We start from the raw sequence: 11,207 nt of genomic DNA on the forward strand, positions 1-11,207 counted from the left end.
ACACGCGAGGTAGTTAACATCTCCTAGCCACCGTGATGATGACAGGCGAGGCAGTTAACATCTCCTAGTCACCGTGATGATAACAGGCGAGGTAGTTAACATCTCCTAGTCACCGTGATTATGACAGGTGAGGTAGTTAACATCTCCTAGTCACCGTGATGACAGGCGAGGTAGTTAACATCTCCTAGTCATCTTGATGACAACAGGCGAGGTAGTTAACATCTCCTAGTCACCGTGATGTGACAGGCGAGGTAGTTAACATCTCCTAGTCACCGTGATAATAACAGGCGAGGTAGTTAACATCTCTTAGTCACCGTGATGATAACAGGCGAGGTAGTTAACATCTCCTAGTCACCGTGATGATGACAGGTGAGGTAGTTAACATCTCCTAGTCACCGTGATGATAACACGCGAGGTAGTTAACATCTCCTAGCCACCGTGATGATAACAGGCGAGGCAGTTAACATCTCCTAGTCACCGTGATGATAACAGGCAAGGTAGTTAACATCTCCTAGTCACCGTGATTATGACAGGTGAGGTAGTTAACATCTCCTAGTCACCGTGATGACAGGCGAGGTAGTTAACATCTCCTAGTCATCTTGATGACAACAGGCGAGGTAGTTAACATCTCCTAGTCACCGTGATTATGACAGGCGAGGTAGTTAACATCTCCTAGTCACCGTGATGATAACAGTCGAGGTAGTTAACATCTCCTAGTCACCGTGATGATAACAGGCGAGGTAGTTAACATCTCTTAGTCACCGTGATTATGACAGGGGAGGTAGTTAACATCTCCTAGTCACCGTGATGACAACAGGTGAGGTAGTTAACATCTTCTAGTCACCATAACAGACGAGGTAGTTAACATCTCCTAGTCACCGTGATGATAACAGGCGAGGTAGTTAACATCTTCTAGTCACCATAACAGGCGAGGTAGTTAACATCTCCTAGTCACCGTGATGACAACAGGTGAGGTAGTTAACATCTTCTAGTCACCATAACAGGCGAGGTAGTTAACATCTCCTAGTCACCGTGATGACAACAGGCGAGGTAGTTAACATCTCCTAGTCACCGTGATGATAACAGGTGAGGTAGTTAACATCTCTTAGTCACCGTGATAATGACAGGCGAGGTAGTTAACATCTCCTAGTCACCGTGATGATAACAGGCGAGGTAGTTAACATCTCCTAGTCACCGTGATGATGACAGGCGAGGTAGTTAACATCTCCTAGTCACCGTGATGACAACAGGCGAGTTAGTTAACATCTCCTAGTCACCGTGATGACAACAGGCCAGGTAGTTAACATCTCCTAGTCACCGTGATGATAACAGGTGAGGTAGTTAACATCTCCAAGTCACCGTGATAACAGGCGAGGTAGTTAACACCTCTTAGTCACCGTGATGATAACAGGCGAGGTAGTTAACATCTCCTAGTCACCGTGATGATGACAGGCGAGGTAGTTAACATCTCCTAGTCACCGTGATGATAACAGGTGAGGTAGTTAACATCTCCTAGTCACCGTGATGATGACAGGCGAGGTAGTTAACATCTCCTAGTCACCGTGATGATAACAGGCGAGGTAGTCAACATCTCCTAGTCACCGTGATGATGACAGGCGAGGTAGTTAACATCTCTTAGTCACCGTGATGATGACAGGCGGGGTAGTTAACATCTCCTAGTCACCGTGATGATAACAGGTGAGGTAGTTAACATCTCCTAGTCACCGTGATGATGACAGGCGAGGTAGTTAACATCTCCTAGTCACCGTGATGATGACAGGCGAGGTAGTTAACACCTCCTAGTCACCGTGATGATGACAGGCGAGGTAGTTAACATCTCCTAGTCACCGTGATGATGACAGGCGAGGTAGTTAACATCTCCTAGTCACCGTGATGATAACAGGCGAGGTAGTTAACATCTCCTAGTCATCGTGATAACAGGCGAGGTAGTTAACATCTCCTAGTCACCGTGATGATAACAGGCGAGGTAGTTAACATCTGCTAGTCACTGCGATGATGACAGGCGAGCTAGTTGACATCTCCTAGTCACCGTGATGATAACAGGCGAGGTAGTCAACATCTCCTAGTCACCGTGATGATGACAGGCGAGGTAGTCAACATCTCTTAGTCACCGTGATGATGACAGGCGAGGTAGTTAACATCTCCTAGTCACTGTGATGATAACAGGCGAGGTAGTTAACATCTCCTAGTCACCGTGATGATGACAGGCGAGGTAGTTAACATCTCCTAGTCACCGTGATGATAACAGGTGAGGTAGTTAACATCTCCTAGTCACCGTGATGATGACAGGCGAGGTAGTTAACATCTCTTAGTCACCGTGATGATGACAGGCGGGGTAGTTAACATCTCCTAGTCACCGTGATGATAACAGGCGAGGTAGTTAACATCTCCTAGTCATCGTGATGATAACAGGCGAGGTAGTTAACATCTCCTAGTCACCGTGATGATGACAGGCGAGGTAGTTAACACCTCCTAGTCACCGTGATGATGACAGGCGAGGTAGTTAACGTCTCCTAGTCACCGTGATGATGACAGGCGAGGTAGTTAACATCTCCTAGTCACCGTGATGATAACAGGCGAGGTAGTTAACATCTCCTAGTCATCGTGATGATAACAGGCGAGGTAGTTAACATCTCCTAGTCACCGTGATGATAACAGGCGAGGTAGTTAACATCTCCTAGTCACTGCGATGATGACAGGCGAGCTAGTTAACATCTCCTAGTCACCGTGATGATAACAGGCGAGGTAGTCAACATCTCCTAGTCACCGTGATGATGACAGGCGAGGTAGTTAACATCTCTTAGTCACCGTGATGATGACAGGCGAGGTAGTTAACATCTCCTAGTCACTGTGATGATAACAGGCGAGGTAGTTAACATCTCCTAGTCACCGTGATGATGACAGGTGAGGTAGTTAACATCTCCTAGTCACTGTGATGATAACAGGCGAGGTAGTTAACATCTCCTAGTCACCGTGATGATAACAGGCGAGGTAGTTAACATCTCCTAGCACATTCCAAACACTGCACAGCAATCGAATCGCTGGGGATGGGAGGGGGGGTGTAAAACGTCGTATTTCCAAGCAAAGTAAAATGTTGTGGACCCCGATGAGGCTGATGAAAGTTTCGCCCTCACGAAAGCGACGCTGGGTCGTGGCTCACAGGGCGATACCAAATAAAAAATAAAATAAAATAATTAAATCCATCGCCTCACAACTTTTTACAGTTTCCCGCTCTTTTTTTCTATGAGGCGACTTTTAATCCGGCCCCCCCCCCCCCCCAGCGTGTAATATTGTTTTTGTAGTTTATAAACACTCGGATTCCCGCACTTTTTATCGCTTGTTTCGTGACCTTCAAGGGGTGAGAAAAAAATTAAGGAAAAAAACCCCCCCTCAGACTCCGAAGTCTTAAAAAAACAGACGTGTAAAATTGTATTTATAAATAAACTACTCGGCAACATAAAATAACAGCCGCCCCACGTCCTCTACTTGATATAAACCCCGAAATGTTTAATATGATTTATAGAAAAATATATAGTTTTGTATTGTTTTTACCTCACAGCAATCCACACGCTCGGTGACGTCACCCTGCAGTTGCGCTCGTGACGTCACGGTGCGGGGGTGGTTGCAGGCTTTCGTGACGTCACGATGAGGGAGAGTGGTTGCGGGCAACCGTGTGACGTCACGGACCCCCCCCCCCCGCGTGACGTCACCCCTCGCGCTCGTAACCTTAATAAGACAGTTGTTTTAGGCGTTACTGGTTGCTATTTTGATTTATTAAATTGTTTTAGTTTAATATGTGAGACGAGCTTTTTTGCCCGTCCAAAGACGGGTGTATATTGCAGTAAGTCTTAAATATTCAATAGAAAAATTGTTCAGCTCGTGATTATTAATCGTGGGGGGGTGGGGGTTGCCCCATGTGGAGTGACGTCTCCGGCTCATGGTTGTGGAGGGGTGCGCCATGTAGTGACGTCACCTGCTCATGAATATTCATGAGGGGAGAGGGGTGCAGCATGTGGAGTGCGCGACCTTCTTGTGCGTCAGTGTAAATTTCCATGCGTGCGTGAATATTAAAGGGGGAGGGGCTCATGTGGAGTGACGACACGCAGGGGGGTAGGCCTCATGTGTAGTGACGTCACGCGCGGGACGGACAGACATTTCTGGGTGATTATAGCAGGTAATTAATGTATTATATTAAGCTCCTAAAGTAGGTTACTGCTGATTAAACTATATATTTTACTAGGTAAAGCCAGAAACTACCCGGTTATCACAAATTATAGCTGAACGAAGGGGCTTATATGAAATGTGGAAATCTATAGCAGCTAAATACTCCCAAATACTGCGTATAGTGAACGTGTTTAGTGATGTTTTAAGACGAAGGTTTTCACGAGGGATTGGGGTCAACAGAAGTTCAGGCTCATGCTCTTGTCTTTTTACAGTTAATGTGTTTTTTGTCTTTTTACAGTTGTGTTTTTTGCTTATTGGTTACTTTTTTGGTTCGGGGGTTAGGAATTGTAATTATTGTATTTTTGTAAAACTAAAATCTTATATATTCACCTGAATCGAATCGAATGCTGTAATCCACACGGATTAAATGTTACATTCCACACATCAACTTGGGGGCCATCCATTTAGTACATACGCAAAAATGTCAAAACTTGACCCCTCCCCCCCCTCCAATCGAGTGAACCCTTCAGGGTATTTGGCCTCCTCTTCCACGGTGTCCAGACGGCGTGGGAAGATGTCCACTCAGCTCCCACATCCTCCCGTACCGCGTCAGCTCCATCTCTTCTCCAGCCCACGCCACTCACTCACCCACCCACTCACCCATCCACCCACCCACTCACTCACCCACTCACCTATCCACTCACCCATCCACTCACCCACCCACTCACCCATCCACTCACCCACCCACTCACTCCCCCTTCCACTCACCCACTCACTCACCCACTCACTCATCAACTCACTCACCCATCCACCCACTCACGCACTCACCCACCCACTCACCCATCCACTCACTCACTCTCACATCCACTCACTCACCCGTCAGATCCATCTCTTCTCCAGCCAATGCTGCTCCTATTTAGCCCCCTCTACCCAACACACAATCCACGTGTAACGACTCTCGGACACTCTGACTGGTGAGGGTTACCTTGACAGCGACGACTCCCACGGCAGCCCAGAACCTCGCTCCTCGCCCCCTTTTTACCCCCAGCGTGGCCATCCACCCACCCCCGGCCACGCCCCTACTTCTCGAACTCTCTCGAAGGTTCTTGAACCTTCCGAAGATCCAATATCGCTCCCTCTCTGCTACCTAGCCTGTTATTACCACTCGTGACCGCTAGCCTTATATACTGTCTTCTATACTGCAACACTTGTGCAACAAATCTTCACCAGTGGTGGAACAGGAAATCTATGCCTTTTGGGGTGCCAATGATTCGGAGAGAGCCAACAGATCATATCGGAAATTGTTACTTCTGCATGGCGCCTCCAGTTAGGAAAGGTTTGTCAAAGAATAAAAAGTGGACTGGGCATTATCCAAACATTCCATCAGCTATACGCCCAGGACCCCACGAGAAGGACTGTCGGTTCCTGATGCACCAGAATCATTCTCACTTGAGTCAGACGAGGAAGAGGATGAAACTCATGGTCCTCAACTATCAGGGTCACGTGACCCAGATTTTCTCCCATCCTCATCCTCTGAACCACACCTCATAACACAAGGTAAACTGAAAGATAATAAGTCGTGATAAACTTTATGCATAACCGCAAATAATAATGTACATACATATTAAACAAGAATATCAATCACAATAATACACACAACACACACGTTTGTAATGACACTTTAACACATCGTTCATTACATTACACAACTAACATTTCAGAAAAATTTAGAATTTTCACAATGCAATTATTTTATTACAATGGGTCTCTGTGTGATGAGTCTATGGGTCTCTGTGTGATGAATCTGTGGGTCTCTGTGTGATGAGTCGACTGTCTCTGTGGTGAGTCTATGGGTCTCTGTATGATGAGTCTATGGGTCTCTGTGTGGTGAGTCTGTGGGTCTCTTTATGATGAGTCTATGGGTCTCTGTGTGGTGAGTCTATGGGTCTGTGTGTGATGAGTCTATGGGTCTCTGTGTGATGAGTATATGGGTCTCTGTGTGATGAGTCTATGGGTCTCTGTGTGATGAGTCTATGGGTCTCTGCGTGGTGAGTCTATGGGTCTCTGTGTGATGAGTCTATGGGTCTCTGTGTGATGAGTCTATGGATCTCTGTGTGATGAGTCTATGGGTCTCTGCGTGGTGAGTCTATGGGTATGTGTGATTAATCTATGGGTATCTGCGTGATGAGTCTCTGGGTCTCTATGTGAGTCTATGTTACATTATACACTAGCGAGCAACACATCCCGAATGGCACTCAAGGGGGTGGGTAGCCAGCACCACGGCTGACCGCCTTTGTCTCCCTAGGGGGCGATGTTTACAACCCGCACCGGGTATATATTTATATTTACGCAATCTATAACATCCCCCCCCAAACAAAAAAAAAACGGAGCACAAATGGTTCCCTGGAATGTGGCCAAAGTCCTTTTCCAGTTTAATAGACAAAGAAATCACGAAAGCTTCAAATCAAGATTAGACAAAATGGTTATTTTTCCCAGTAATTCCGACTGAGCTACACGACCCCTTTTACTGGTAGGAACTTCCTGGTTACACCACCAGCCCACAGGGGATTATTGTGTCTGTCCGTCCGTCGTGCATCCAAAAATGGGAGGGGTGGGGCTGGGTGGAGAGGGGAGGGGCTGGGTGGGGCTGGGTGGTGAGGGGCTGGTCACCCCGTGGTGCCCTTATAAAACTAAACGTTTAACCTACTCACGCCGGCTTGTGCCAGCCCTCACAGTCGGGCATATTTGCGGAATACACCACGTGATGGCGCCGCCGTTGACCCTGGCCATTGACGGGGCAACCCAACGTTCCTACTAGCTCCCTCCGCAGGAGAATGTGTTCAGAAGCGACCGGGCAATCACAAGCGACAGTCTCAGTTCTCCTCTTCCCGCTTGACGCTGACTCCATCCACCAGGAGGTCACCACCTCGAGTCGAACCCTGACCTTCACGCTTCACCGTTATCTCTTCTTCACACTCCACCATCACTCCTGGCCACGTAGCAAAGTTGTCATTTTCTTCCGGTTCTTGTTTTATGAGAGATGGACTCATGGCAGCGGCACTTTGGCCTTCACAAGTAGATTTCACCCTCTCGTGGATCTTTTCATGCATCGTTCGTTGTCCTGACGCGATAAACCCTTTCCCACACACGGTGCACTTGTAGGGCTTGTCGCCTGTGTGTGTTCTCTGGTGAATCCGAAGATAGTTTGAATAGGAAAATGCTTTCCCACACACACTGCACTTGTAGGGCTTCTCGCCCGTGTGTGTTCTCTGGTGAATCCGAAGAGAGTTTGAATAGGGAAATGCCTTCTCACACACGGTGCACTTGTACAGCTTCTCGCCTGTATGTGTACTCTGATGATGTTGAAGAATTTCTAAACGAGTAAATGCCTTCATGCACAGAGTGCACTTGTAGGGCTTCTCACCCGTGTGCATTCTCTGGTGAATTCGAATATATGATGAATGCACAAATGCCTTCTCACACACGGTGCACTTGAATGGCTTTTCGCCCGTGTGTGTTCTCTGGTGAATTTTTAGATTTGTTAAACAAGCAAATGCCTTCTCACACACGGTGCACCTGAATGGCTTTTCGCCCGTGTGTGTTCTCTGGTGAATTTTTAGATTTGTTAAACAAGCAAATGCCTTCTCACACACGGTGCACCGGAATGGCTTTTCGCCCGTGTGTGTTCTCTGATGATGCTTCATGTGTTCAGCGTGATCCGTGCTGTAGGTACACCGGTCGCATTGGTGCCTTTTAGCACCGGGCTCTGTCGAGGACTTCTCCATGCGATCGACTCTGCAGATAAACCTTACACGTTACACACAAAATCACACGCACACTACAGAGACAAGCATCGACCGTGTGCAGGGCCGGATTGAGGCGTGGGGGCTTTAGGAACTGCAGCCCAGAGGCCTCTGCCAGCTGGAGGGCCTCCAGAGATTAAGAGAAAAAGTTTTTTTCAGTTGTGAATGCTGAATTTATTTTCTCGTTAGCCTTGTAAAAATAAATTGTATTGTTCTTTAACTTTGTTTTCCTTTTGGGAATATTACTGGGGGCCTCAAAGTACCTGTAGTAACAACAACAACAACAAATGCCATTCGCCACTACGTGGTGGTGACGTCACCACGACGCTTGTGCCAGGCCATGTGCACCTTGAGGCCACGTGAAGGCCACGTGAAGTGTAGCACAGGGCCATACACAATCTTAATCCGGCCCTGCTCGTGTGCAGCCTTAATTGTGTTGGGGCAGGGTGTGAGTGTGAGATTGTAAGTCTGTGTTTGAGTGAGAGATTGTCAGTGTGTGTGAGTGTGAGATTGTCAGTGTGTGAGTGTGAGGTTGTCAGTGTGTGTGTGAGTGTGAGATTGTCAGTGTGTGTGTGTGTGAGATTGTCAGCCTGTGTGAGTGTGAGATTGTCAGTGTGTGTGTGAGATTGTCAGCCTGTGTGAGTGTGAGATTGTCAGTGTGTGTGTGAGATTGTCAGCCTGTGTGAGTGTGAGATTGTCAGTGTGTGTGTGTGAGATTGTCAGTCTGTGTGTGAGATTGTCAGTCTGTGTGTGATTGTGAGATTGCCAGTGTGTGTGTGAGTGTGAGATTGTCAGCCTGTGTGTGTGTGAGATTGTCAGAATGTGTGAGTGTGAGATTGTCAGTGTGTGTGAGTGTGAGGTTGTCAGCCTGTGTGTGTGTGAGGTTGTCAGTGTGTGTGAGTGTGAGGTTGTCAGTGTGTGTGTGTGAGTGTGAGGTTGTCAGTGTGTGAGTGTGAGGTTGTCAGTGTGTGTGTGTGAGGTTGTCAGTGTGTGTGAGGTTGTCAGTGTGTGTGTGTGAGGTTGTCAGTGTGTGTGTGTGTGAGGTTGTCAGTGTGTGTGTGAGTGTGAGGTTGTCAGTGTGTGTGTGTGAGGTTGTCAGTGTGTGTGTGTGAGGTTGTCAGTGTGTGTGAGTGTGAGGTTGTCAGTGTGTGTGAGGTTGTCACAGTGTGTGTGAGTGTGAGGTTGTCAGTGTGTGTGTGAGTGTGAGGTTGTCAGTGTGTGTGTGAGTGTGAGGTTGTCAGTGTGTGTGTGAGTGTGAGGTTGTCACAGTGTGTGTGTGAGTGTGAGGTTGTCAGTGTGTGTGTGAGTGTGAGGTTGTCAGTGTGTGTGTGTGATGTTGTCAGTGTGTGAGTGTGAGGTTGTCAGTGTGTGTGTGTGAGGTTGTCACAGTGTGTGTGAGTGTGAGGTTGTCACAGTGTGTGTGAGTGTGAGGTTGTCACAGTGTGTGTGTGAGTGTGAGGTTGTCACAGTGTGTGTGTGAGTGTGAGGTTGTCACAGCGTGTGTGAGTGTGAGGTTGTCAGTGTGTGAGTGTGAGATTGTCAGTGTGTGTGTGTGAGGTTGTCAGTGTGTGTGAGTGTGAGGTTGTCAGTGTGTGTGAGGTTGTCAGTGTGTGTGAGTGTGAGGTTGTCACAGTGTGTGTGTGTGAGGTTGTCAATGTGTGAGTGTGAGGTTGTCAGTGTGTGTGAGTGTGAGGTTGTCAATGTGTGAGTATGAGGTTGTCAGTGTGTGTGAGTGTGAGGTTGTCAGTGTGTGTGAGTGTGAGGTTGTCAGTGTGTGAGTGTGAGGTTGTCAGTGTGTGTGAGGTTGTCAGTGTGTGAGTGTGAGGTTGTCAGTGTGTGAGTGTGAGGTTGTCAGTGTGTGTGAGTGTGAGGTTGTCAGTGTGTGTGAGTGTGAGGTTGTCAGTGTGTGTGTGTGAGGTTGTCACAGTGTGTGTGAGGTTGTCAGTGTGTGTGTGAGTGTGAGGTTGTCAGTGTGTGTGAGGTTGTCACAGTGTGTGTGAGTGTGAGGTTGTCACAGTGTGTGAGTGTGAGGTTGTCAGTGTGTGTGTGAGGTTGTCACAGTGTGTGTGTGAGTGTGAGGTTGTCACAGTGTGTGAGTGTGAGGTTGTCACTGACCCTGGTGAATCTTCGTCGTTGTCAAGGCCGCAGGCTTCACCTCCCTCACGACTCTCAAAATGGCGGCGAGCAAGGAGGGGGAGGAGCCAGAAAACTCCGCGTCACATGGGAGGGGAGAAACTGAAACTTGATTGGCTCCAAGGCGGAGAGATTTTTATTTTTTTTCGGGGAAAACTTTATACTTTTTACCGTACGACGGATTTACAAAACTCACCATCAACAATAAACACTCGCGTTGGCATTGGCGCGGTCTGAATAAAAAAAACACAAATTTTTATTGGTTATGTAAATATTTTAAAAAACGCAGTAATATCAGAAATCTCATCTTGAGTAACAAAAAAAACGACCCAAATGATATTCCGTAATCTTAGCTCTTTCGGTAAAGTCACGTTGAAGGGAAACAATAAAATAATAAAATATATATAAAACAATAAAAATTCTCATGACGTTTTGACCATAACACAAACGGTCGTCATCAGGTGTGTCGGTTTGCATAAATTTATTTATTTTTAAACGGCGCGTTTATTTATTTATTTAACCGTTAGCGCCACGCGCAGCGATTTGGCAGTTTATTTAGAAGGACTAGTCCATCTATGTTCTGAAAAGAGAAGGGGGGAGACGAAAAATTAATGTATGCTGTCTGAAAGCCACTGTAAGCGTGAATAATCAATTAAGACCTGAAATGGTTTATCAAATCGTTCCAATGATTGCTAAGCCAGAATCCATCTTCTCGGTTGAAATTGTCTCTGTGCTTGTATATGTGGATAGCCTCATGAACGAATCTCTCATGGTAGCCAGATGGCTTACAAAGAACCTCTGTCTTGGAAAAGTCAATTTCATGTGAGCCTCGCTAGTGACGTCATGTCACCAAGGTATTCACCCCACCCCCGTCCACCGCGCTCTTGAGCGTGACGTCACCTCCGCTTGGGTCACTGCCGATATCGGTCCAGTTGCAATCCTTATTTGGGCAAAGCTACGCCCAGTGACTGGTAGCTCATTAACATAATGTGTCCGTTAAAGCCGTCGCGAGTTTATTGCGACGGGTTCAGCGCCCACGCCCCCATCCCTCGACATTTGGGCCGGCCTCATTAACATAATTTAACC

General features: G+C 47.2%; 1 protein-coding gene across 1 annotated transcript; it reads right to left on the reverse strand.

The window, feature by feature from the left end:
* Positions 1-5,758: 5,758 nt before the first annotated feature.
* LOC142913941 (uncharacterized) lies at positions 5,759-10,165 on the reverse strand. Its single transcript, XM_076061060.1, has 2 exons — positions 10,104-10,165; positions 5,759-7,980 (listed from the first exon to the last, which is right to left on the reverse strand). Exon 2 carries the CDS (start codon positions 7,968-7,970, stop codon positions 7,059-7,061), a length of 912 nt encoding a protein of 303 aa, XP_075917175.1. The 5' UTR covers positions 7,971-7,980; positions 10,104-10,165; the 3' UTR covers positions 5,759-7,058.
* Between the last annotated feature and the right edge of the window lie 1,042 nt (positions 10,166-11,207).

This window comes from Petromyzon marinus, unplaced genomic scaffold (assembly GCF_048934315.1).
Source record: "Petromyzon marinus isolate PM22_M1 ecotype Great Lakes invasive population unplaced genomic scaffold, UKy_Petmar_22M1.pri1.0 PM_G_Scaffold_27, whole genome shotgun sequence".
Classification (NCBI taxonomy): domain Eukaryota; kingdom Metazoa; phylum Chordata; class Hyperoartia; order Petromyzontiformes; family Petromyzontidae; genus Petromyzon; species Petromyzon marinus.

What these genes read in the sequence shown, in the direction of transcription:
- LOC142913941 (XM_076061060.1), bottom strand. Translation starts at nt 7,970, where the DNA reads ATGGAGAAGTCCTCGACAGAGCCCGGTGCTAAAAGGCACCAATGCGAC.